Source organism: Opisthocomus hoazin, chromosome 6 (assembly GCF_030867145.1).
Source record: "Opisthocomus hoazin isolate bOpiHoa1 chromosome 6, bOpiHoa1.hap1, whole genome shotgun sequence".
NCBI classification, from domain to species: domain Eukaryota; kingdom Metazoa; phylum Chordata; class Aves; order Opisthocomiformes; family Opisthocomidae; genus Opisthocomus; species Opisthocomus hoazin.
The window spans coordinates 55165732-55193501 of NC_134419.1; the positions used below are offsets into that span (position 1 = coordinate 55165732).

The window sequence follows — 27770 nt, forward strand, 5'->3', positions numbered from 1 at the left end:
TGCCTTAAAAGCACTGTCAGAGTGGCTGAGTTTATTCTGGTACGGCACACAGCACGGCTTGACAGTGCTCCTCACAACTGCTGGCAAGACGTCCCTCTTATGCAGCCTGCCACGTACTGCAGAGTGAACAGTAGTCCTCTTAAACAGAGGAATGCTGTAATTTAGAAGTGTATTTGCTAGGAAAGAATGTTTGAAAGGGGAAAGCAGCCATCTATTAAAAAAATAAAGCAAGCATTTTTTGGGTTTCAGGAGCAATGATTCATGTGGAACCCAAACCAGCTCAAACAGCTCTAAGAGAAAGATGTTTCTACCAGAGTTTCTGCAAGAGAAGTTCAGTGATCTGTAGCATTAATAACGTGATCCTTCTGAAGCAGTCTGGCTTGGGCTTTGGGGTTTTTGGGGGTGGTTTTACCTCCTACTGTAGATTTAGGTCTCAAGTTCTCTTCCAAGACAAATACATCCTAAACAATCTGCACATGGAGGAATGCAAAGACAAGGGGAAGCATGAGAAGGGAAGTACCCCTCCATCCTCAAGTCTGTTCCTAACCTCAAAACTTTGTCTTCACTAACTTCACGGTGTGCTGTGCCCCATTTACTTGTACGTTTCTTCACAATTCTCATCCCAGTTTCCAGCACGACATGGAATTAAAAATCTGAGCTCAGTAAAATCTGATATAATTCTGTGAGTTCCTTAGGTATGTTGGAAGGAAGTCCCAGGGTGCCACCTTTTTGAGCACCAAACCTTAAACATCTAAGGGCCTCAGGCACCAGGCACCAGCCACAAGGCTCTGTTCTGTACTTGCAGCACACCACACCAAGGAGGCAGCAGCACTTCACAGACAACAGCTGCCCTTATCCTTCATCAGAGAATCCCGAGGCAAGGTACTGCACACAGTTAGTTCCAGATTAAAGCCCCAGGCGAAACAATTCTCTTGTCACATCACAAAGCCATTAATAAGGTGATGGCAAACAGGATCTGGCTGCACCATCAGCTGCCCACATCCACGAGGGAATCGGCTTCTCATAGTGGGTGTTGTCTAGTACTATTTGTTCTGATGATGGCATCTGCAATGGTCTCAAGGCATAACGCTTTCCACTAATGAAAAATCAAAGCTCTAAATAAATAGTTATTTTACTAAGGATCATCCATTTAAATAGGGGCCAATTATGCATCTCAATTTCAATTAGCAATCTGGCCACCTTCGCTAATTTCTATTATTAGCAAATCAAGTTTGACAGAAACTATAAGGACGTGTTCAAATGGATTAACAAGTTCCTTCAGTAAATACCCCAGAGTGGTCTGTGTCACAGAGGACAAATCCTGAGACCAAATAAATGCTGTCTTTAAAATACACAGTCACAGATAACCACATAAGACGTGGACATACTTTAAAATTAAAAACAAAAAATAAAAATTAAATGCAAGACATGTCAAACAGGAAGACGTATGTTCCTGAAGTCATTCTGAGGGGACCTAGTTTTAGAGAGCAAATGCATAACAGCTCACCAGACAACTTCCAAAGGACTCTTGCTCCTGCATGCGCTCCGGTGACTAGGCAGACCTGCATGCTGCTGAAGGTGCAAGGCAGTTCTCGGTGTATAAAACCAAAACTTTTCAACTTGTCACTACTTGTAACAAGCATGGCTTTAAGGATCAGACTTCAACTACAATGGTCTTCTAGTTTCCATGAGAGTTATAATCATTCCTGAATCAACCAACTTCTTGTGATCCAGTATTTTAAAAAACTTTTATCTTTTTAAAGAAATTAATTGCTAAATAAAAAACCCTAGCCATTCTAATTTGAGTTGTTTTTCAAAGAAGCTGAAAGAACACTAGTTTTCTATTAAAGCAGCAACTAGTTTCAATCACTTAAGCAAATTCTTTAAAACTATCAACTAGCTTTGGTTTGCACTGTTCCTCTGAATTACAGCAGCTCATCAGTGCCTAGTTTCAAGCAGCACGTATCAATACTGAAGTTCAGTGGTAGAGGTGAGCTGCACAGGCAGCCTCTTTCACTGTTTGTCAGCGTAAGCAGGACCCCGCGCTGTGCTAACGGTTTAGTACGTTAGTTGTGCTAGAGAAGCCATGCGAAGCAAAGAGGGCACTTCCATCTTGGCTGCCACTAACATGTAGAACTATTTTCTATGCCAGCAGACCACTTGCTTTGTTATATGACAGCTCAGTTTGCTTTAGGCCATTCTTTTTCTTCTAAAGAGAGACTAGGGATACGAAAGTTACACAAAATCCTTATTTGCCCCATGTTTAGAGATGAAGCAGTACAGTTCCAGAACAGACTTCCTCGGACTGCGTATACCTTTGGAAGATGTCCCCCTTACCTCTTAGAGACTCTGTAATGTGCTGTGGTCAGTTTCCCAGTCTCAGGGTCATGAACAGTAGCACGGCTCAGCTACAAAAAGAGAAAGGACAAGGGCTTACCCACCTAGTAGGCTGCTTTTTCGCCAAGCCACAGGTGTTTGAAAGGGTTCCGATTGGTCTGGATGGTATGCAATGCTCTTAAATTAGCAATATTGGAAGGGCAACAGAAGCCGTAGCTGCCATGTCCAAATCAAAACAAATTGGTTGGAAAAATTTGGTTAGATTGTCCTTTCACTTTTTTCCTCCTTTTTTTTTTTTTGGTTTTAAACTAGAGACTTTCTGCAAATAATTTACAATGCTGAGTTTTACAGACAATTCCTCTTCACCCAGAAGTTTAACTCCTTTCAGAATTTTGGCTTAACGCAGATGGAATGCGCAGCCAATCTTTAATCACCACTACTGAAACCGGTGGGGGGGTGGGCAGGGGGCAGGTGGTTTTTTTTAAAGCCAGCCAGTTTTGGAAAACATTGGCTAAATTCAAGACTTGTAGCACTTAATAGACAAGCTGGAAAGTATCAGGAGCGCAGTGAAAACGAGCTTTCGTTCTGCCAAACTTGCATCAGCAGGAGGTAAGAGAGCCCAGACAGGAGCACAGGATTATCTCGGACAGTGAAATGCTGTGTGACTAACAAACGTGTGTTTTGCATGCCCCTCCAGCTGTCACACTCGGTAATGACTTGAAGCATCTCTTACATATGTAAAGGCTCTTCAAGTGGTCTGCGAGATTGTACAAGGAAAGGGAGGGCAATTTTTGATTGGCGAGAAGAGCAAGGGGAAGGGAATATAAATTAAAAAACCCCCTAGGTTCTACTGCAGGTTTTGTAGCATCGCATACTTTTTACACTGATTGTAGAGACCTGTTTCTTGTACAGATCATCATTTGAGAGCACACACTGAGAAGTTGACCAAAAAAAAAGAAGAAATCAAAATACACCCCCAGAACTTCTAGCTGGAAGGAAAAGACTGAGAAACTCAGCAGTAACAGCCTGTTACAGATCTGCAGGTAATAAAGCGGTGGACTACAAAGCCAAAGTTGTCTTTTTAGGCCACCTCTTTTTTTTTTTTTTCCCCATAATGAGCAGAATCTACACACTCATTACAGGCCCCAAGCATCTGGCATAGAGCTCTCTTACCTTTTGCTAATTCTGTAATGTGCCGTCTCCAAGGCTCCCGTTATGGGGTTTGAAATGGTGGCTCGCCTCAGCTGTGAAGCGAACCATCAGAATAGTTGCATTACAAAGCACATACTGCATCACAGCAATCCGACCATTCAGAAGCCTAAGGGGAAATGTCACACAAGGCGCCACGTGAGCCACCCAGTCACCTTCTGCGGTGGTTTTTCTTTTATGAAGGGGGTGGAAATTCATAAAGCAGTGATAGGGAAGAAGAGGGGATCTCCACTTTTACTAGAAGAGAGTCTTTTAGGCGCTTTTGATTTGTGTTTTTAAACAGAACGTTAGAGAAGACCAAGTTTTCCAGGAAGTAATGTTTCCATTTCTGTAGCAAGAACAGCTGTCTGAATAAAGTAAACTAGAAGTTTGTTTCCTTCATGTTGCAGCAACTGCTGGAAGCAGTACAATATTATGGCATGGGTACAATTGGTCCTTTGTTAGCACTCTGTCCTGCGCATGTAAGATGAGGTTTACAGTTGAATTGAATCCAGGCGACACTGGGATATTGTATAAGCAAAAGATGAATAAAACCCTGCCCTTTTGATTTTTTTCTGTTGAACTCCTTTAACACTGACTGCTAACGCAAACTCACCGCTTAGCAATACAATGTAAACATGTCTGTGGACTAAGTTACACAGAGAACTCTTGGTTCAAGGCCTTCCTTTCCCTCTGCTGTGCTCCATTTACTCAATGCCACCCATTAATAGTCCGATTCAGAACTTTGTGTGTGCCATTTCACTTTGTTCATGTAACTGTCAGACACTTTCCACCATTCGTAATTGGAAAGCTTCAGTTGCAGAGCCCAAATTCTGCAAGAAGTTCCACATTTTGGAACTCTAGGCACCAAATGGCATACCAAGTCCCACACCAATTAGAAGCAGTATTTTTCTACTGTTAAAATAAACTAAATCAAGGCCTCTCCTGGCATGCTAACAAGAACGGGTATTGGGAACTCTTAATAAGCTGCCTCTCATCTCACGCAGATGCATATAAGAATCAAGGCACAACCTACGATTCCAGCGAGAATCCCAAAGCTGACTAATAGGGCTTCATCCTGCCAGCTTATGCCGCCTGCACAGCCGAAGGCAGATCAGACAGCACTGTCTTCCGAGAGACAGCGATGGTAACATCCCGAGCAGCAGGAAGGAGGAGATGACCTTTCAGTCTCAAAAAACACAGTCCTCCTGCTACACTTGCTTCTGAGCCCTGCAAGGCCTCAGCCATAGGAAATTTGTGGAACGCTAACCACATACAGATGCTTCTACATTAATAAACTACATGAATCTCCAAGTTTTTACCACGAGCCAAACATTTGATAGGAAAATAATTATCTCCACAAGTTCAGAAGTTTAAATCACCACGTTTCAGAGCTAAGACTTTTTTCTAGTCCATAAAGAAATTATTCAGTCATATTCCACAGACATAATGCCAGAGCTTTCACAGCAGCAAAGGGTCTTAATCATCAACAGACAAACAACTGGGGCTCTGATTTTCACACCTGCAGCAAGGCTGCCTGACAGGAGAGCAGGAAGAGATGTTTTACAGGTAAAGAGAATCATTTGTACTTCTTGCTTACAGTTCAGAATGTTACCACAGAAATACAAAGCATCAGCTTTTAGTAAGCTTTAAATTCGCCTTCAGGCTACCCAGTACTCAGTGTAGTGGCCAAGGACAGCCTCATACTGGATGTGCCCACAGATAACCCACAGCTGGTTTACTTTGCAGCAGACCAAGCTAACAGTTTGTCCTATGCTTCCTGCACTTATCCACCTAATCTCCATTTGCTCAGCTCTCTCTGGACAAAAAGCCATTTAGGCTAAAAACAAAGAAAAATGCAGGAAAACTGTGTTTCTATAAGTTTAAACCTTCTTTTAGAAGTAACTGGTAATTGATGGAAAAATAAATTAATTTAATTAACTACATCTTCAACGCACATCTGGAGATGCAGAGTCGCACCAACTGGATATAGAAGGCAACTCCATCAGTTTGCTGTTAATCTTGGACACTCCTGTGTACTCCAAGTGTTGAGCTGCCCTGAATTAGTCTGCGTTCAGAAATAAGAACCTTGGCATGCAGTTTCTGAAATAGGATTTGATGAGCTGGCACTGTGAATAAGAAGCTGAGTACCACTGATTAAGTACTGCCCTCTTACAGCTCTTTCATCTGCAGGCAATATCAAAGCCCGGGAGACATAAATCAGTTTTATACTGACTGGAGAATGCAACCATTCATTCCTGCCTATACAATGCTGTAGCATTCCAGGACCAAAGGAATGGCTGCCTTTCCCTAGACGGCACTCTTCTCCATGTTGCGACTTTGGCAAATACAGACTTAAACAAAAAACAAAAACCAGGAAACCAAACAAAAGTGAGGTGACAGGTATATTTCAAGGCAACCTAGCTGCAGTACATTTGTTTTCTGTTGTAGAGCATTGTCCTCCTTATCTGAAACAGTGGGCACTCAAATTGTGTCTGCTGGAAGAGTCTGACAATCCTGCACTGCTGCTACCTGCCTCTCTGAATTACACAGATTTCCAGATTCCCCACCGTCTCCTTCTAAAAGGGCGTCACCAAGAGCTACAACGCGAGAAAAGCAACATGTAGACACATCTGCATTCAAGAGGAGACTGAATCACATGCTCACACAGAAACCTACACCTGAAATTTAAGATTCCAAAACGCAAAGAAGCGTAAGGCATTTACCCTCGGCTTTGCTAGTTCTTTCACAGTTTCGATCTCTTCATCAGAGATGACGTCAAGGAAGCGAACAATTCGAGGTTTGTCCCACTCATCTTCCTGTTTGACAGGGCCCAGAATGTATCTAGGATTCCTGTTTCCGTCGTAGTAGCGACAGAAGAGTCTTTTTTGTCTCCGAGGAGTCTGAAAGCAAGGTGGAACAAGAGATAATCAGAGAACTTCCATATGACATTAACATTTCTAAGAAACAGAAGAGGTTCTGAGAACAAGAGACAGGAACAATTCACTTTCCCTACCTTAATGTTACATTACAAGGCTTTAAGCTTCAGAAATTAGTACTTTGAGCACATTAATGTAATCCATAATGCTGCAACTAGCAGTACTTTACACAGTCCTATTAAAAATAATTTTATCACTAAAAAACCACCCTCATTCAATTCCATACGTAAATTTAGACTTCCAGCATCCTTATTCAATTAATTACAATTACGTACTGCATCCAGGCTAGTCAGCAGTGCCTGCAGCAGTATTACTTTTTGTCTACTGGACAGAATGAAACAGGGAAGAAATTCAACACATGCTAATCCTCAGTCCTACACACTCAGCCAACTGCTGTAACAACTTCCTTGCTTTCACGCTACATACAAATTCTTGACATTATTTCATTATGGTTGGTTTCATACATCTGAAAACAGTCTACTCCACTTTACCATTTTGAGACCCTCCCCACGGCACAGCATTTCGTACTTCTGTCTCTCGGGCAGGTAATCCTTTTTCTTAACCTCACTTTCCTTCTCCATCTGGTCTTCTGAATCCGTATTGGACTTATTTGCTTCTTTTTCTTTAGCCATGATATATTCAAAATATTTCATGTTCCCATTTGCTCTTTGATGTTCAGGATCTATTGACCAAAAACCAGACAAGTATCACTGGCAAGTTTCCGACTTGTGAAGAAGCATCTAGAAGAGGCTATTTACAAAAAGAAAAAAGCAAACAGATGCATGCTATTGCTTCTCAAATAGAAATTAGAAACATCTACTATGGTTTGAGAGCATTCACAGGATAGCTAAAACGCTGAGCTAAGCTGGAAACGATGCTAGCCTGCAGCATGCACATATCCTTGCTCATCTGCAGGAAAATACATAATGAGCTTTCAGAGCTAAGCCCAACGCGTTCAGTTAAACTGCTTATTGTGAGGCCAGGATCCTCAGCAGGCAGAGGGGTCCAAGCACTAAGAAAAAGAGGTCGGCCATTCCTCCCACAGAGGGAGAGACAAGGCAACAGGGACAGGGAGAGAGCTGGGATAGCATGACTGGCTTTAAACCTAAAAACTTTCCTGATGTGACAAAGCTTTTAACAAACACTAAACTTACAGAATCCGCTTCAGTTCATAAATAAGTGGTTCTCACTAGCCTTCGCTAAATTAGGTTTAGTTCCAAACCTCCCACTGCTTTACACAGTCCATTAGTGGAATATTTACAGAAGCATAAATATTTTTCATATTTCATAAAACAGACTGAATCTTCGCTCACTGTATTGCATTCTGGTTTTTTTTTTTTCTTTTTCCAAGTTTTTCACCTTAAGTATTCTTAAACTGCATTTAAATAATTTGCAGATTTTGGTATCGCCAATTTAGTTTCAATTTCATTAATTTTGTTCTTGCCTGTATCTAAGGGGAATTAATCTCAACACAGGAAAATAATATACAGTAAGAGAACCAAATTTCAGGCAGTAATGACTAAGATGGGTAAGTGGTTAGAAGCCAACAGTGACAGGAGGCAGAAAATACTTCAACAGAAAGGAGCAACCCTTAACAATGACACTTTCTGATGTGGTAGTTGAGACTATAATTGCCCACCTAAAAATACGGTGGCAAAATATGATTTATGGTAACATAAGTCTTATTTTACTGAAAAGTACACTTAAGATGTTAGTGGTAATATCAGTAATAATCCATTTTAAAAACCCATATACAAGTCAGAAGAGAGGCAAGACTGCACTCCTCAGTACAAATCCACAGCCAGCACCTGCTCGAACACAGAGCTAGATCCTGCTGAGCTGTGCATCTCTCTCTCACATACCCAGTTCCAGCAGGCGTTTGGTGAGCGTCATGGCTTTGCTCAGATCCCCCTGCTGATACACGGCGTAACTCAGGTAGTCCAGAATGTAGACTTTATCTGCAGAAGACACTTCTCCCTCATCCAACTGTTTCAGAGCTTGTTCCATCCAGAGCTCGGTGTGGTAGTAGTCAGCTTCAGTGTAGGCAATCTTTCCCAGCTCAAAGCAATCTTCAGCTGTTAAAAAGGATTTGTGCTTCACACCTGTATTTAAAATAAAAGAAACCAAATTTACACAGAATTCCAGACCAGTCTTTGCAGTAATGCTCAGTTATTTCTTATTCTTCACAGCACAGTTTATTTCTGTTCAACATCTCCCTTCTGTGGTGGCTATTTGTTGAAGGCTCAGTTTAAGTATCTAAGGCCTGTAAATCCTTGGCAGAACACACAAGCGGTTAGACAGAGTTTTCCATTGCCAGAATACCAGCAACCCGCTAAATGTCTTTAACATTAGTGGAAAATAAAATAAACCTTCCTTCTTCAAAACCCAAACACTTCGAGCAAGAGCAATAGTAAGACAAATACAAAGTTTCAGAAATCTGTTTTCAAAGTCATTGTATTACCACTTTCAAATGGTTACTGAAGCACATCTTGTTAGCAACAACTTAATGGGGGAAGAAAAAGAAAACATCACTCAGTAAATTCCCAGCTGCTTAAGATTTTTGAAGTCAGTCATTTGTAGAAACATCTGAAAAGACCTCTGAAAGATTAAAGCACTAGTAAGCAAATTACAGATTCCTATTTCTACCACTGTAAATTAAGGCCCAATGAAAAACCAAATTTAATCTTGTAAAAATGAAACAGGACCTGCCAGTTTTACAACTAAAATTACAATCCTGATTTACGTCTTAATACATCCTGAATGTTTAACAGCGGCTCCCACAGCTGTGTTCCAAAGGGGGAATTCTGTTGCTGAAGACACGCCCTAAGAGATTAAAAGGCTCAACAGGCAGTCTGCGACAAGCGGTATCCCACAGAACAACTTTGATTCTTCTAAACTAAAGGTGTCAACTAAACACCTTGAGGTCCAGCCTGCAATAGCCAGTGATTTCAGTTTTCTGAGCCTGAAGCTGTGAACTCTAAACTAACACAAAGATTAGGACATCGGGTGCAGCAGTGGAGTGCTCTCTGACAGAGAGATCCTCTGGAACCAGTAACAGGTTGCAGGGCCACAGCCTGGTACACTTCGAAGCAACACAACACCCACACATGAAAAGGCAACTCTTAAAAGGGTGCTTAAGACAGCAATCACCAAATAGGGTTGATAATTAACATAAAGAAACAGCACAGCCTGTAATGCAGGAGAGACTATTAATAAGCGATGTGACAACAGTAGCTAAGATTCTGATTAAAACTTGGCGACCTGGTCAAACAGAAATTCCCTGAGGACAACAAGGAGCACAAACAAGTGACCACATGGGATATTCCTCTCTGGAGCTCTGAAGAGACCAACCTATTCTCTTTCATATTCTAGAACTTTCAGGTTCTGCAATTACACTTTATTACACACAGTTTGAACAGCTTATTGCTTCAAAAAAGCAATAAACTACAGGCCACCCAAAGCACACGAAGTTTTAAGAAAACAATAACAAATTGCTTATTGTATTAGAAAGAATCTGTAGGTCTTTGAGACAGTCTTGAACTAAACCCAGATGTATCATAACGTATAAAGCCAATTACCCTTAATTTTATTAGGCATCTGACCACAATGAGTACTTGCAAAAACACAGATGGATTGTATAGAGTTCATTTTTTGCCAGTTGGCATAGCACTGTTTTTGAACAGAGGAAACAAGGAAAACTCAGCAGAAAACGCATTTTCTAACACGAAAGAAGCGTTTCTTCTCCTCCACATAAACCTGTTAAAGATTACCTCAGGTAATGCCACACACTGTCTTTTGTTTTTCAGTTTATGCACTCCATTAAGTTTAAGCTCAAAGAAACTTAAGTCACTCACAATCCAAAAGGTCCACCTTACCAGTGGCAGGAAAAGGGATAATAAATGATAGAACTGTTTTGTTAAAATACATTACATTGTTCAATAAAACTAGGTATCTGCCAGGGAACATCTACTTCAACACAAAAGGAAAACCCTCACCCAGGCAAGATTATATTGCCATTGATTTTTACAATAAAAACTAGTAACAACAAATTACCTTACCATAAGAAGAAAGATGCAGACTTCAACTGAAAAGAAATTTTCAAGTCCTATCACAAGCAGAAAATGAGCACATGACTAGAGTGAGGACAACAGGACAAAGGAGAATCTCAGTTCAGAAAGAAACTTGCTTTCTGTGCAGTGCATTTTATCCATGTGCACTTGGGCAGTGTGCTGGCAGAAGAAAGCCCACCAGGCCAGGAAGCCAAGCGGATGCAGTTTCCAACAGAACCACCACAGCTAGAGAGCCAACAGCATGTCAGAGTAGGTCAGCTCTACCTGGGCTCCGCTTCACCAGGACAGCCTGAAGCAACAGGTTCCTCTCCGTTGAGGTGTGGCAGAATTAAAACTGACACCTACATCAATCTGTGTTCAACAACCCATAACACGCCACTATTCATAAATTCTTAGCTAGCTCAAATACCTTCCTATTGTTACCTTCACACAATGCAGTTAAACAAGAAGGAACAGTCTCACATAACTTGTAATCAGGACTTTTCGTAAAAGTTCACAGTGTCTTCTGAAAGGAACAGCAATGACTCTTACCTGGAAGATTCCCTCTTGAGAGAGTGTCTGTGTCCAAATTATATGTGTCTTGAAGCCTCAAGAGGGCTTTTGCTGCACCAGTCTGATCCTCGTCATTTGGGAAAAACTGCCGCTGGATAGTCATGTTGGAGATAAAGCCTGGGAAGACAGGAAAACACTTGGCCTTCTTTGTCCCAGGAATTCTATAAACTCTATGCATGAAATGACTCCCTACTCCGGGGAAAGCTAACATTTCAGGAAAGGCCATTAATAAGTCAGGAAAAGCTATTAGCCCTGCAGAGAGCCAAAGACCATAAGTTTGTTTCTAAAGGACAGGAGTACTCTTTCAGTTTCATACAGAAACTATTTTTCTCTTCACAGGTTAAAAAAAAGTTACATATAAAAAAACAACACACACACTCCCTCAGAGAAGGGCTTAAGATGCACTGGTCCAGATTTCTGGCTAGCAGGTGCAAAGCCTCTTCAGTTGGCATATTCAGTTCCTCACAGCAACATGCAGGAAGCTGAATGTGCTGAATCCTTATCAGAGATAACCCTGGGTCTTTTCTGACTACAAACCTACATCTGTCAAATATAATCATCCCAGCTTCCTTGCTGCCAAGTGTCCTTCACAGTCAACTATTCTATGTTCCGTTCCCTACTGAAGAGCTTCTACTCTTGCTGAAGAAAAGAGGCAGCAAAGTGTCTACTACACCAATTCAGATCAGTTCCACAAATGCTCAGTCTCTGCCAACACTCAGGTTTCAAACCATCACACCACCACACACCGAGTGTATCAGCAGCAACAGCACTTCACCATACTCCAAGACAGCCCCACACGTCTTGCACTCAGAAGAGTTTCATTCTCTTTTTTCCGTTCAGCAGAGTCACCATACTTCGAGAGCTGAAATTTTCTAAAATACTGGTTTGCAAGAAGTGGGAGAGTACATGAAGCAAGCCCTGATCCCTCGCAAAATTTAAAGCATCCAAAGAGATAATTCAGTTTAAATACTGCAGTTCTCCTAAATTTTTGTAAAGCTCAAATTATAGCACACTAACAGCAAAATGGCAGATCCTCTAGTATTATTTTTCATGAAGGCACCTCAAAAGTAGACTTACATATCTAATTCAAATCATGACATGTAAAAGACACAGTCAAGTAAATGCAATTATAATGTGATCCTTGTTCTTACTACAGGCATACTTACCGTCTGACATGTCCTTCAGAACCAGGCTCTCCAGCTCACCCCACTCTGTGTTAAGCCGTTTCATCAATTTGAATGCGTTTACAGGATGTCCCAAAAACCCCTCTGGGTCTTTCGTAGCAGTATCTGTCAGCTGATCCAATTTCTCTGCCCATCTACAGTGAATATATACATTCAGTAAAGTCTCTTGTAAAAGTCTGCCAAGTGCACTATAAAACTGATTTCAAGCTACTCAACAGTCTTCGCTAATAAGAAACCCAAAACAAATTGCAAGCTTTTACATTATCTATATATAAAGCTCTCCTAGAAGGAGCAAAAGGCGGTTTTCTTGTGTTGCTCTTGTGGTCTTTGTTGGAACACTGCTGAATGAACTCCCTCCTACAAATGCTACGTGCAGTATGCCAGCAGCTCCATTATGAGTTCTCATACAAGATTAATAAAAAACAAAGCTTCACCCGCATTTTTATTTTTAAATGTATTTCTTCCTAAAGTTTACAAAAAGGTAGTTCAATGCGGTCTCAAATTATGTTACTTTTTAAAATACCATTTCACTTTTAAAATCTATGATAAGCCCCTTGCCCCCCATCACAAAATTGCCTTCCATACTGTAAGCTTGTATTAAGAAACATAGTTCTCATGCTCCCAAATGGGGAGCCCAGATCAACTTTCTGGTGCTACAGTTCTGACTCCACAAACCTCTTTAACACTGTCAGGGCCACAAGCCATTCACAACTCCAGTGCACTCTGAAACAAGCACACCTTTCAACAACTGCTGCTGTTCATCTGTCATTTTAATGGAAACATAAGGAAGTCTGCTCCAGTCTCAAGTCAACGAGCACATCAGCCATGCTATAAGCACCAGCACTACACTACTACATGTCTGCAGAACAACCAAACTTCCCCTCTCCATCCAAAACAATGGAGATCTAGAACATGACAACATGTAACAACACCCTGAAAACAGGATACATTAACATCAGAGAAGCCACACCCCACAGAGAATACCAAACATCAACACCAACATTAAGCAAATACAAAATCCGTAGCCTGGAGCAAACTCTGTACATGAGCCGGCATTCAGCTCGTTCCAGAATTTGGTATGCCCGAATTAAGTTTGCCTGCTTTACCTGAGACAGGCAGATGTTTACAACTGTTAAAGGTGACACTGTTTGCACTCGCTCTGCCCACACTGTCTTTAGTTGTTTTCCACACTCTGATAGCCCCTGTCTGGGTTCTTGCCAGCAGCAATGTGAGTGGTGGAGCTCCCTCCAAAATGGAGTGCTCAAAGTGCTCCCGCGGACCAATGTCAGCTTCTAGCAAGCTGAAGACTGAAGGAACAAATTTCAACAAATTGTGCATTCACATTGCACACGGTCAAATCCATTGTACATTTCCCACTGCATGTCTACCAAACCTAATGAGTAGCTGAAAGTCACTGCAGCCATGAGCCACAACCACAAGGCCAGGATTTCTTTCAAGTAGTTTCTGTTTCATAAAAGCCTCCACCACGAGCCACCCACTAGGTGCGAGCCACCCTCTGCATTTCGGTGCATTACCAACTTTCACTGAGCTGAAGTCAACATAAGCTACCAATTCTTCAGCCACAGCACAGAGCCCAAACTCAAATGACGCTGGTATTTTTTCCAGATTCTTCTATCTGTGACAGTAATTTTAACTTTTCTGACCTTACAGTGGCCATCTCTAATATAATACAAACAGAGCTGTAATGCTTATACAATAAGCTGCATTTGCACATTTCTGGATGCTGAATCTGCATGCTCCCAATTTAATCTGTAGCTGTAAAGAATATACTCAGAACATTCCAAAACTGTGAGCAACTCTGACTCTGTATTTTAAGTGATAAATACAGGCTGACAGAAGTATCTTTCCTCCTGGATGACAGAATGTAATACACAAAGTCTGAAATAAAATTCATGTAAAACTGTACGTACAACTGTTTAAACTGACAGATCTATACACACTTCTGAAAGTCATGAAACCATCCTGTTCAGTGATACAAATCTCTAGTTGTGATAAAATCTGACATCGTGCTCTAGTCCTCACACCTATAGAGCCGAGCAACATAGTAATGGCAATAGTCAGGTCTCTTGTTATTTTTAAAAGCAGTAAAGAGGTTTTATTTTGCTTTATTTTATTTTTAAATCTAAATATAGCACGTAGAAAGATACAAAAAAAGTAGTAATAACCCACTGCTCTGGCAGTGGGTTATTACCATTCATTGGTTAGCCACTCATGAGTCATATGGTCACACCAACACTTTTTAGAGCTTTTAGATCTAGTATATCATTGCAATCCTTGTAACACTCATTTGGAGATTTCTTGTGTTTTAGTTTCCACTAAGCAGATTGTCAAAGAACCACATCCCCTTGGGAATCACATGCAAGCAGGAATCTTAAGGTGAAGGTATCATAGAGAAAGTGAGTTGATTAGATTTTATCATTAGAAAGCTGCGTAAAACAAACCAATGGCTCAGAGACAATAACTTAGGTCAAAACCTGCTAGTTTAAGCTTTGCCTCAGAGGAAAAATTCCACAAATTTAATCAGCCTTGGGAAGCACTTTTTACATAAGGGTGGACTCAAATTATTAACTATTAACATTATGAAACAAGCTGCTTACTTTTTGATCTGTTCCAGCTTGCTTTCTTCTGCCTTGATGTAATCTTTCAGTGACACGACCAGATCTTTTTCTGTATTAATTAAGTCTGTCATGTGACCTAGAAAATAAATTAATTTGGTTAGACAAGGAGAAACAAAAACAACCAAGAACTAAATTAGAAGCATTCTTCCTCTCCTACTTTCTTCCCCAAAGACCTTCTGCATTTGCTTCAATAATCCTGAAGGAGTATTTGAGTATGGCTTCTTGCTTCTTTTTTTTTTTTTTTTTTTGGGGGGAGGGTGTGAGAAAAATCTCATGTTGCACCAAGCTTGTTGCCATGGAAATTAACATATTTATTAACAGAACTAATTTAGGATTCATTTGGAAAAGGAAGCAGCTTGCAACAGAGTAATCTTTCATTCAAACATACACAATGTAGAGCAAATAAAGACAAAGCTACAGAAACATACAAAGCCTTCACATTTGATATACTAGTTCAATATTTTATTTTTAAGATTACTTACATGACTTCAATGGGTCCCCCTAACAGACTCTGTTATTAATTAATAATTGCTTATTTCCTGCAAGGAGGCAGCTGAAATGGTTCATCATGAAGTCATACAGCCCACATCTTCAGCTGTGTCACAGGCCATCAGAACCCAAGAGAGTACTCTGACATACTGGTATCATTACGTACTCTTAACATTAACAGCTGTTTCGCTTGCTTCTACAGATGTGCAACAGTCCACACCAAAATTTTGTTTAAAGGTCAACACCTATAAGAATACATAACAAATACAAAGCCTAGCCTGGGCCATTAGACTAACCGGACTGACTTAACTCAAAGGACGTTTCTCCCAAAAGACGTCAATAAGGTTGTAAGAACTAATAAGTGGATTTAGTTCTGTACCAATTAAAGCCTTGAATCCTATTAACACATCATTGCAGAATCAGTTTTGAGAGCCATCAAGAAATTCTTTTAGCTACATACATTAGCATGAATACCAAAGTATGTCTCACCAATGGAAGTGAAGAAGTCCGTATGGGCGTAAGCAAAGGGCAGCAGAAGTCCAAGGGCTACAGTATACCAAATCTTGCTGAATGCCATAGTTCAATAGCTGTCACCTCACCACACACCTACAAAAGGAACATAAAGTAGGTAAAAAAAAAAAAAATCCCTAGTCAAAGAGTTCAATCTACCTTCAAAAATGACAACTTATTCTCCCTTGGGGCTGCCACTAGTTCTTGAGACAGCAGAAACTTGATAAGCTTGAGCAGCTCTCACAGAGGACTGATGCCCTTCTGCAGACTTTCTTAGACTCTTGTCTTGTGTGGCAAGAAGAAAGAATAGCTTGGAGACGGAGTCTTCACAAGCACTCTTCATCTTTTTGACATTTAAGACAAACTGTAGATAGAGCTGCTTCACAAAAAGCACCAAAACCCCAAGACCAAACACTGAAAAAAAAAAGTGATACCAAGTTAAAATATGTATTATCAAGTTCCTCCACCCAATGAAAAATGTAAGTTTCCTTTGGTCAGTCAAAAAGATGCCAGTGGAACAGATCTAAATGAAAATCCTATACAGCCAGTCCAGAGTAAATTACTTGCATGCTCCTGCTCTTCAGCTGCCACCACCACGAAGTCAGGCCCCGTACCCGATACAAGCTTTCTCTGTCAGCCGGTTCATAGTTAGCCCCTGGATTAGTGCATAGCAGGCTCACAGGCAGTGCTTTCTCCCACAGACAGCAGCCAAATTCTCAGTCTTTCAAGATCGTGAGCCCTTTTAACAACCTAGGATTTCCTCACTACTGCATACTTTAAAAGTAATTATGCTGTCTTGGAATTCACAAGATTTACTTTTTTCCAAACATGAAAGCTTAACCTCTCATGTACTCTATCTGCTCAGAAAAACCTAAATGCATGTAACTAATAGAAACTGTTTTACAACTCTTCCAGCAGCAAGACAACTAATGAAGAACAAAGAAAAAAAAAAAGCAACAGCACAAAGCAAGCCCAGCTACAAAGTGGTTCGGCCTATTTAGGGTAGAAAGCAATATGTTTTTGAGTAAGTTGACAGTACTGATAGCAAACAACATAAAACCAGGTGTGCCATTCACACAAGGAAGGTGTAAACAAAATCAGGAAAGTGCAAAAGTCACACCCAAAGAAAAATGCTTCCACCCACAAGTGGAGGCATTAACAGGAAACACTCCCTGACTCCAGAGTGCAGGACCTCTTCCCACATTGCACCTGAAGGGTCAGTCAGGAGGCAGTTCCCTCCTTTCCACCACTAGCACTACAGAAAGAGCAGTGCTCAGGTTTAGATTTGCCAACTCTGTGGACTGCCTTTTGGACAAGGCAAGCACAGTTTCACTGGCACTAACAGGGGGAGCAGGAGACTGGTACAAGCCGAGAAAAGCAGCACAATCTCCCATTCTTGTAAATCATCTGAAATCTGCATGACCAAAATTGAAGGGATGAAACACTCCAACACATTCACTGCAGAAAGTAAGTTATAAAGTAAAAATCTGGGAAGAGAAGACTGGAGTCCTGCCTTTTCCCCCAGGAAGGGTCAGGCACCTCAGCCTCACTAACGCTCTAAACCAGCCCTGCTGCCCACAGCAGTATTCCTTACCTCCTCCTCGCTTGCTTGTCCCCTCCACAGGCAACAAACTAAATCGGACTATTTCAAACGTAACTCATCAAAAAAAATCTCCCCAAACACCCATTTCCCTCTGGTTCAGTTCTGCTGCAGTTCACTGTATGGCCATGCAGCATCCACACCAGCACAAGAGGGCAATTTGGAGGCAGGAACTAGCAGCCAAAGACAGTAAAGGAAGGCAAAATTGTTGTTTCTGGTAGCAGCACAGATTTAATCCACTTCTGACCAGCCCTAAACATAATGAGCAAATACACAACCCTCCAGCCAGCCTCTAACACTTGCCTAGTTTTCAGTACAAACCAGGGATCTTGGTAAGGGCTATACAACTGTACCTACCTCTTCCGTGACTAATAACAGTCTCATTAAATGAGAGCTCCAACTGAGTAAATGCTGTAAATTAATGGGTCACATCTGGAAACAAGTTTTCTTGCTGCAAATTTCCTTTCACTCTTTACCTAAAAAGAACCTGCATCCACAAGTGCAAGGACACCAATGTGTACCTGCACTCTGTCCTGGGTTTGGCCAGAACAGGGTTAATTTTCACCGGAATCCAGGAAGGGGCACAGCCGGGGGGTGGGGGCTGACCCCACCTGGCCAAACAGAGCCCGGTATTCCATACCATGTGACGTCACGCTGGGTTCCAGGGCAGGGGGGGGGGCAGCGCGGCGGGAAGGCACTCGCGGCTTGGGGGGGCGCAGCGCCGGTCCGGTTTCGGGAGAGCGGCTGTTGTACGGTTCGTGGTTGTGTTTTCTCCTTATTTGTATCGTTGTTGTTCCTGTTTTCCCTCTGTTTGCTGTTCTGTTAAACTGCCCTTATCCCGACCCACCAGTTTCTGCCTGTTTCTTTTTTTTTCATTCTCCTCCGCACGCCGGCGGGGGGAGGGGCGGCCGCGTGGCGCTTTTGTTGCCGGCGGCAGCCGAAACCAAAACATTTAAATTGGCGCCCAGACGTGGAGCAGGGATAACGGCAGGGCTGAGCAGCGGGTGTTAAAACTGCTTTCATAGATTTTGTTAAAATTTATTATACGCATTTACTGTGTTAGTTAAAGTCGCCGGTAAAAATGTTTCTGACTTTGATCAAATATCTCTGCTACGTAAATCCTTACTTGCTGTATGTGTTTGCCGCCGTGCTGTTTGTTACCTCGGGAAAGAAGATCAGGATGATGATTTTGCTCTACCTTACGATATCGACTTATGATATGATAACATCACTGTGCATGAAATTAGGCTTGTGTTTGCATGCGGCACTGCGGTCATTTCCGTACCTCGGATCCTATGTCTTAGATTTTGTTAGTAATCAAACCCCATCTGTGGGGAAAACCGAAGGGGATACCTTCCCCCACTCTTTCGCCCCCCCTCTCTCCCTCAGGCTGGTCCTAACGGCTTTTGAGAATTTCGAGTACCCGTGGGATGCTCAGGCCAGCACTCTCCTATTGTTCTGTCTCCTGAATGGGTTTCAGCTTTTGTTTAGGGTTAAGCAAGTCGTTAAGAACATCCTGCAGAGACCTGCCCCGGGGCCGGATAGCTGTGAGTGGCTGGGTGTGTGGGACAGCATGGGCAAGTACCTAGGGCAGTGGGCACCTCCGGTGTTTTTTAAACTCACCCCTGAGGAAGTACAGGATCCGGACAAACTAGTAAAGTATCTGCAAAAAGTGTGCTGCCACCCTGGGAACTCCAGAGAGACACAGATCACAGCAACGTGCTGGGGTCTGGCCCACGCCTACCAAGCCCTGTTCAACACTGTTCAGTGCCTTAAGGGGGAAAGGGGGGGAAGCGAAGCAGCAGGCGCTGCAACTGGCGCTGCCCCCCCAGCCTGCCCTGCAGCCCCTCCAGCCCAGCAGGCAGTCACAGCCCCCCAGACTGGCACCTGCCGCTGCCACAGCTGCAGGGTCTGCCTCGGTTTCCCTGGCAGGCACAGCAGCTGCTCCAGCTCCAGCTGCAGGCAGCGTGGCTGAGCCCAATGACCAACCTGTGCAGGTAGCAGTCGCCCCTGTAAAACTAAAGAAAGACGCAAAGAGAGCAGATCGCTCTGGGAGGGATGACGATGAGCCAGGGTCATCACGGGAGATAGAGACAGAGATCATCACCCGGTCCCTGTCCCTGGGCGAGCTGCGAGACATGCGGAAAGATTTCAGCCACCACCCAGGCGAGCACATTGTCACCTGGCTGCTGTGCTGCTGGGATAACGGGGCCAGCAGCTTGGAATTAGAGGGCAAGGAAGCCAAGCAGCTGGGATCCCTGGCCAGGGATGGGGGCATTGACAAGGCCATTGGGAAAAAAGAACAAATCCTCAGCCTCTGGAGGAGACTTCTGTCAGGCATGAGGGAGAGGTACCCCTTCAGTGACGATTTTGTATGCTATCCTGGCAAGTGGACCAATATGGAAAGGGGTATTCAGTACTTGAGGGAATTAGCTGTGCGGGAGCTGGTTTACTGTGACACAGACGATGAGCAGGTACCCACAGACCCAGATGAACTCCAGTGCTCACAATCCATGTGGAGGAAGTTTGTGCGGAGCGCACCCTCCTCGCATGCCAACTCACTGGCAGTTGTAAACTGGAAAGGTAAAGACGCACCAACAGTGGACGAGGTGGCTGTCAGACTCCGCCAATATGAGGAAAGTCTCTCTTCCTCCCTTGTCTCAGCCGTGGAGAAACTGGTCAAGCGACTAGACAGGAATATGTCCTACTCCCCACCTGTACGGGCCAGTGTCTCAGCTATTAGGGGCAGGCATTTCTCTGCTCAGGAGAGGGAATACAGAGGCTATACACCCCGGGGCACCCTGTGGTTCTACCTGCGTGACCACGGAGAGGACATGAGGAAGTGGGATGGAAAACCCACCTCAAGTCTAGAGGCACGAGTGCGTGAGCTGCGAGGTAAAACAATCACCAAAAGGGGACTCTGTTAGGAAAAATGCCGCTCCAGTTTCCAAAAGCCAGCTCTCCAGACCAGGTAGACAGTTTGACCTTGATTCCGATCCTCTGGAGGGGACCTCCAAGTCATTTTTACAGCAGGTGAGCAGCAAATTCTCTGACCAGGATTAGAGGGGCCCTGCCTCCAGCCAGGTGGAGGAAAGGGACAACCGTGTCTATTGGACGGTGTGGATTCGGTGGCCTGGCACGTCAGATCCACAAGAGTATCAAGCTCTAGTGGACACTGGTGCACAGTGTACTTTAATGCCATCAGAGTTCAAAGGGTCAGAGCCCATTTGCATTTCGGGAGTGACAGGGGGGTCCCAAGAGCTGAGTCTACTGGAGGCTGAAGTGAGCCTCACTGGGCAGGACTGGCAGAAACACCCCATTGTAACTGGCCCCGAGGCTCCGTGCATCCTTGGGATAGACTATCTTAGGAGAGGCTATTTCAAGGACCCAAAGGGGTATCGGTGGGCTTTTGGCATAGCTGCTGTGGAGACGGAAGAAATTAAACAGCTGTCCATTTTGCCTGGTCTCTCGGAGGATCCTTCCGTTGTGGGGTTGCTGAGGGTTGAAGAACAACAGGTACCCATCGTGACCACAACGGTGCACCGGCGACAATATCATACCAACCGAGACCCCCTTCTCCCCATTCATCAGCTGATCCGCCAGCTGGAGAGTCAAGGAGTGATCACCAAAACTCACTCACCCTTTAATAGTCCCATATGGCCAGTGAGAAAGTCTACTGGAGAGTGGAGACTGACAATAGACTACCGTGGCCTGAATGAAGTCACACCACCACTGAGTGCTGCCCTGCCAGACATGCTAGAACTTCAATATCAGCTGGAGTCAAAGGCAGCCAAGTGGTATGCTACAATTGACATCGCTAATGCATTCTTCTCCATCCCTTTGGCAGTAGAGTGCAGGCCACAGTTTGCTTTCACCTGGAGGGGCATCCAGTACACCTGGAATCGACTGCCCCAGGGGTGGAAACACAGTCCCACCATTTGCCATGGACTAATCCAGACTGCACTGGAAAAGGGTGAAGCCCCAGAACATCTGCAGTACATCGATGACATCATTATATGGGGCGACACAGCGGAGGAAGTTTTTGAGAAAGGGGAGAAAATAGTTCAGATCCTTCTGAAAGCCGGTTTTGCCATTAAGCGAAGTAAAGTCAAGGGACCTGCGCAAGAGATCCAGTTTTTGGGAATAAAATGGCAGGATGGGCGCCGTCAAATCCCAATGGATGTCATCAACAAAATAGCAGCTATGTCTCCACCAGCCAGCAAAAAGGAAGCACAGGCCTTCCTGGGTGTTGTGGGTTTTTGGAGGATGCACATCCCAAATTACAGCCAGATTGTAAGCCCTCTGTACCACGTGACCCGGAAGAAGAATGATTTTGAATGGGGCCCTGAGCAACGACAGGCATTTGAACAAATTAAACGGGAGATAGTTCATGCCGTAGCCCTTGGTCCAGTCCGGTCAGGGCAAGATGTTAAAAACGTGCTCTACACCGCAGCCGGGGAGAATGGCCCAACCTGGAGTCTCTGGCAGAAAGCACCAGGGGAGACTCGAGGTCGACCCCTGGGGTTCTGGAGCCGGGGATACAAAGGATCCGAGGCCCGCTATACTCCCACTGAAAAAGAGATTCTAGCAGCATATGAAGGCGTTCAAGCTGCTTCAGAAGTGGTCGGCACTGAAGCACAGCTCCTCCTAGCACCACGATTGCCGGTCCTGGGCTGGATGTTCAAAAAGAGGGTCCCCTCTACGCATCATGCCACCGATGCTACGTGGAGTAAGTGGGTCACGCTGATCACCCAGCGCGCCCGAATGGGAAACCCCAGTCGCCCAGGAATTCTGGAGGTCATCATGGACTGGCCAGAAGGCAAAGATTTTGGAGCATCGCCAGAGGAGGAGGTGACACGTGCTGAAGAGGCCCCACTGTATAACCAGCTACCAGAAGATAAGAAACAGTATGCCCTGTTCATGGATGGGTCCTGTCGCATTGTGGGGAAGCAGCGGAGGTGGAAGGCTGCTGTATGGAGCCCTACACGACAAGTCGTGGAAACTGCAGAGGGAGAAGGTGAGTCCAGCCAGTTTGCAGAGGTGAAAGCCATCCAGCTGGCTTTAGACATTGCCAGTCGAGAGAAGTGGCCAGTGCTCTATCTTTACACCGACTCCTGGATGGTGGCCAAAGCCTTGTGGGGGTGGCTGCAGCAATGGAAGAAGAACAACTGGCAGCGCAGAGGCAAACCTATCTGGGCTGCCCCATTGTGGCAAGATATTGCTGCCCGGCTGGAGCAGTTGGCTGTAAAAGTCCGTCACGTGGACGCCCACGTCCCTAAGAGTCGGGCCACTGAAGAACATCAAAACAACCACCAGGTAGATCAGGCTGCTAAGATTGAAGTGGCTCAGGTGGATCTGGACTGGCAACATAAGGGTGAACTCTTTATAGCTCGGTGGGCCCATGACACCTCGGGCCACCAAGGAAGAGACGTGACATACAGATGGGCTCGTGACCGAGGGGTGGACTTGACCATGGACACTATTGCACAGGTTATCCATGAATGCGAGACATGCGCTGCAATCAAGCAAGCCAAGCGGGTAAAGCCTCAGTGGTATGGAGGACGATGGCTAAAATATAAGTATGGGGAGGCTTGGCAGATTGACTACATCACACTGCCACAGACCCGCCAAGGCAAGCGCTATGTGCTCACAATGGTGGAGGCCACCACCGGATGGCTGGAAACCTACCCTGTGCCCCATGCCACCGCCCGGAATACCATCCTGGGCCTGGAAAAACAAGTCCTGTGGCGACATGGCACTCCCGAAAGAATCGAGTCAGACAATGGGACTCACTTTTGCAACAGCCTCATAGACACCTGGGCCAAAGAACACGGTATCGAGTGGGTGTATCACATCCCCTACCATGCACCAGCCTCTGGAAAGATCGAACGTTACAATGGGCTGCTAAAAACCACTTTGAGGGCAATGGGGGGTGGGACTTTCAAAAATTGGGATACCCATTTAGCAAAGGCCACCTGGTTGGTTAACACCAGAGGGTCCACCAACCAGACTGGTCCTGCCCAGTCAAAACCTCAGCGCCCTGTAGAAGGGGATAAAGTCCCCGTAGTGCACATGCGGAACATGTTAGGGAAGACGGTTTGGGTCAGTCCTGCCTCGGGCAAAGGCAAGCCCGTCCGCGGGATTGCCTTTGCTCAAGGACCTGGGTGTACCTGGTGGGTAATGCGGAAGGATGGGGAAGTCCGATGTGTACCTCATGGGGATTTAATTTTGGGCGAGAATAGTCCATAAATAAATTGTATAAAGTTAGTTGTTAAATAACCCTGTCACTGTCTGTTATCACTGTTATAATTGTTATATTTTTGTACCAGTAGTAGCATAGTAAGAATTCTCCAGATTAAAGAAGGATGGACTTTTCGATGAAAACCTAGCAGAGCACAGCAATGATGGAACTGGACCTGGTTTTCAACAACTGGCATTTAGCAACTTCATCAAGATCAACATCTCCTGCAGACTGTGGGCACGGGCCGCACCAGATACATCAGCCATGAGGTCCGGATGCAGCAAGTGACCGCCCATCACCACACATCACCTCCCCTGCCACGGAAGACCATTATGACAGATGGAGCCCGAAGTCATGGATTAAATGAACTCAACGGACACTTTAGAGTGATGATCCATAGACTAAGGGAATGATATCTGGAGACAGGAGAAGTGGTGGTGATCAACCGGACAATGGGGGACCTGGGCATGACGTAGATGGTATGGAATAAGGGGTGGATAATGTCCTGGGTTTGGCCAGAACAGGGTTAATTTTCACCGGAATCCAGGAAGGGGCACAGCCAGGGGGTGGGGGCTGACCCCACCTGGCCAAACAGAGCCCGGTATTCCATACCATGTGACGTCACGCTGGGTTCCGGTGGGAGGGGGGGCAGCGCGGCGGGAAGGCACTCGCGGCTTGGGGGGGCGCAGCGCCGGTCCGGTTTCGGGAGAGCGGCTGTTGTACGGTTCGTGGTTGTGTTTTCTCCTTATTTGTATCGTTGTTGTTCCTGTTTTCCCTCTGTTTGCTGTTTCTGTTAAACTGCCCTTATCCCGACCCACCAGTTTCTGCCTCTTTCTTTTTTTTTCATTCTCCTCCGCACGCCGGCGGGGGGAGGGGCGGCCGCGTGGCGCTTTTGTTGCCGGCGGCAGCCGAAACCAACACAACTCGTATTAAAAAACTGCTCAATTCACATTTTGCTCTGCAGAAAACCAAGTGCCTCCTGCTCATTCAGCACTCAGGCTAACACATCTGTGAATCAATTACAAAACACAAACAGTTCTACTACACAATAAATATTTGCTAACATTATCAGTACTCAGAATCCATTGAGCTATTTGTTTCCTATACTCAGTGAAACTCAAGGAAAGCTTCAGAAAGTTTACTTTTTGCTATTAATCCGTATGAAACTTTTCTAAAACACAAACAAAAAATACCAAAAAGATGATGAAAACAATGCCTCCTCTCCACGTATGGCTCTTGGTGACAGCCTTCCACCTTACAGGACAGAATGATCCCACAAAGCCTATTTGAGCAGCAGGCTTTGGAAACAGTTTTTTCTCTGCTTTACAGGCTGCTCCAACACCGGATTGACTCCGAACGCAGCTGCAACCCTATTCCCTCCTCACTCCTTCACAGGCACACAGCAAGAGGAGTGGCAATAGTCACAAACTGGAAAAAGGGAAGTTCTAAGCAGGTACAAAGTAAAAGTTTCTCTCAGTGACAGCAGTTAGGCACTAGAAGAGGTTGGCCGGAGAAACAGGATCGCCCACTCTTGGAAGAATTTCAAAACTAAATAGGCCAAGCCCATGTGCAGCCTAACCTAACCTCCTAGCTCACCCAGCTTCAAACAGGAGGTTAGGCTAGATGACATCCAGAGGTCACTTTAACTTCATTTTTGTTTCCTTTCACAGTCTCCAGCTTTTCTGTCATTTGCAAGGACTCAGACTCCTATAATAGCTTTCAGCCACCCAAGATTACTTCCCTCCCAGCCAGAATTCGGAGTCGGAAACTGAGCCCAAGGCAGCAGCCAGCCAAGCTTTCACTGCCGTAACAGCAGTTGCTAAGTAGAACGGCTTTCAAAACTACTGCAAAAGGATCAGCTACAGGTTCCCGAATCAAAGAAAATAAAGCTTAGGCAAGATAGATGCTGAAAATCTCTTAGACACGCAGGCTGCCAAATAAGTAGGCTTAATTTCTTCCTGTCAGTGACACGAAGTAAAACAAGACAAAAATCGTCTCTACAGTAATCCTGTCAGTCTGGCTCTCCTCCTCAGCCATGTCCCTCAGGCAGACAGAGATGGCAGCTGAGCATCTTGGAGAGCAGGGAATCCACTACCCACACATAGGAGTGGGAGTCCAGCTGACAGCTTTAACACAGGAGCTTCCTGACTTTCCCCGAGAAGTACATCTGCTAAGCTTTGAAACAGTAAAACATTGCACAGCAGGAAAAAAAAAGGGGGGAAAAAATAGCAAAGAACAAACACGTAGATACCAGTAAAACAAAGCAGCAATTAGACAAATGATACTGCCAAGCGTAGCACAGGGCTCCCCAAAGAGTAGTGATACACAGCAAATGCCATTTCAAATGATGAAACTTTGAGGCAGGTTTTCAGAGGACTTTTAAAAGAGTTCAGCTCTGCTCTACAAGTAGAAACAACCTGCAAGAGTCGTAGGAGAGTGGATGTGCATGTAGCATCCATGCAAGCAGAAGGAAAAGTGAAGTTAATACAAACTACAGAGAGTGATAAAACCTCACAACAATCAAAGTCATGTTAATTGGTGGTGAAGACTGATGCATTTATTATTACACAAGTCTCCTCACTACCAATTCCAAGCTCCCAGGTGCTTACCAGGATCCAGAAAACAAGACAGAAAATGGAAAGCGAGGGAGTAATTCAACATGGAATTATTCCAGAATAGCTCTACGTTAATTCCAACACAGCTTCTTTATTTAGGTAAGAAATAGATGATCTAGTCAAAATTAAGGCTGCTGCAAGGCCAGGAGTCAAAACTGTATCACCAAGATCCTCAACTTTTGATTTAAATATTGGTCCATTCTCACAATCCTTACCGTATCCCACTGTATGTAGAAAAAAAACCACCACACCAAACAGTTAAACTGAGCTGAGTTTAGGCGGGGGGAAGAGAACAGCACCACAAACGCTAGCTGCTCACTGCACTAAACCTCTGCTGTCTCAAGAACAACTGAAGTTATAGTTGTATGACACAATGTGACTGGAAATACTACTCAGAATAAAAGAACTTTCCCAGAGTAAGTACTAAGTACCAAGAACATTTACCTGTCATCATTGCTTAACAGTTTCACAGAACAGAAACTTTAGAATCCAGTTCTCTAAGTTCTCAAGCACGTTATATTGAAAGGCTGTTTTAAAATTAAGATCCAAGCAGTGAGAGAAGAAAGATTTTCTAGAATTGCTGCTAACAAGAGAATGTGGCATGTTTTAGGCTTCTTTTTAATAACAAAGTTGTAATACAAGTAATGTTATATATGTAAAAAAGTAATATCATAATCTGAGATGAGAATCAATTTTAGAGTCATGTAGGTGACGCGTTTTTAACTTATGTTTTTAAATGGCATCATTTATTGCCAACTTGAAGACAACGTTTGTGAGTCAGACAGGTGTGTTCACATGCAGATTTGTACCCAAGGAATCAAAGCAAGCATTTCCTTGGTTTCTTCCAGAGTAAGACTGAATGGACACAGCCCTCTCAGAGCCCACTTGTTTTAACTTTCTAAGCCAAGACAAAGAACACTGGCGATGGAGCAGAGCGCTTGGCTTATTAGACACAACAAGCAGAAGACTACCCTTCTATTTATGCTTCTGGTCAAGGATTAGCAGAGTATCTATAGAGAAATACAGAAAGTTTTCAGATATTAAGAGCGATTATAAAGAAACCAGAAGAATCCCAATGATCAACAGCTGAAAAACAGGAACAGATAAGAGCCCTTTCAGGGTGAAGCTGTAGCCCTGCTACCAGGCCGTTCTGCAGTAGCAGAAAGCCTGCTGCTCCCGAGGGCAACAGCAAGTCCTTCTGAAGTTACTGCAAGACTGCTGCCTAGAAACACACAGCAGACATGACAGCAAAGATCCTGTTTCAGCACAGCCTTTATTTACAGTCTTTCCTCAGTTAAACAGACACAATTTATCAACAAGTAAGGTTTTTTTTCAACAAGTATATTCTTTCAGACCACTTTTTTTTTAAAAAAAGCATCTTTATATCAACCTCAACATTGAGGCAG

At 44.1% G+C, this 27770-nt stretch overlaps 1 protein-coding gene across 3 annotated transcripts in view; it reads right to left on the reverse strand.

Moving 5' to 3' along the window:
* Positions 1-27770, reverse strand: part of P4HA1 (prolyl 4-hydroxylase subunit alpha 1) — a 42519-nt gene that overhangs the window by 12646 nt on the left and 2103 nt on the right. For 2 of the 3 annotated variants that reach the window (XM_075423197.1, XM_075423195.1), the window contains exons 2-9: positions 15888-16004; positions 14889-14985; positions 12253-12404; positions 11066-11203; positions 8327-8566; positions 6956-7146; positions 6252-6428; positions 2338-2408 (exon numbers count right to left, since the gene is read on the reverse strand). In XM_075423197.1, the coding sequence (XP_075279312.1) occupies positions 2338-2408; positions 6252-6428; positions 6956-7146; positions 8327-8566; positions 11066-11203; positions 12253-12404; positions 14889-14985; positions 15888-15975 (1154 nt within the window). In that variant the 5' untranslated portion in view covers positions 15976-16004. Of the gene's footprint in view, positions 1-2337; positions 2409-3510; positions 3582-6251; positions 6429-6955; positions 7147-8326; positions 8567-11065; positions 11204-12252; positions 12405-14888; positions 14986-15887; positions 16005-27770 lie in introns of all 3 variants that reach the window. The other variant, XM_075423196.1, reaches the window with a different exon arrangement.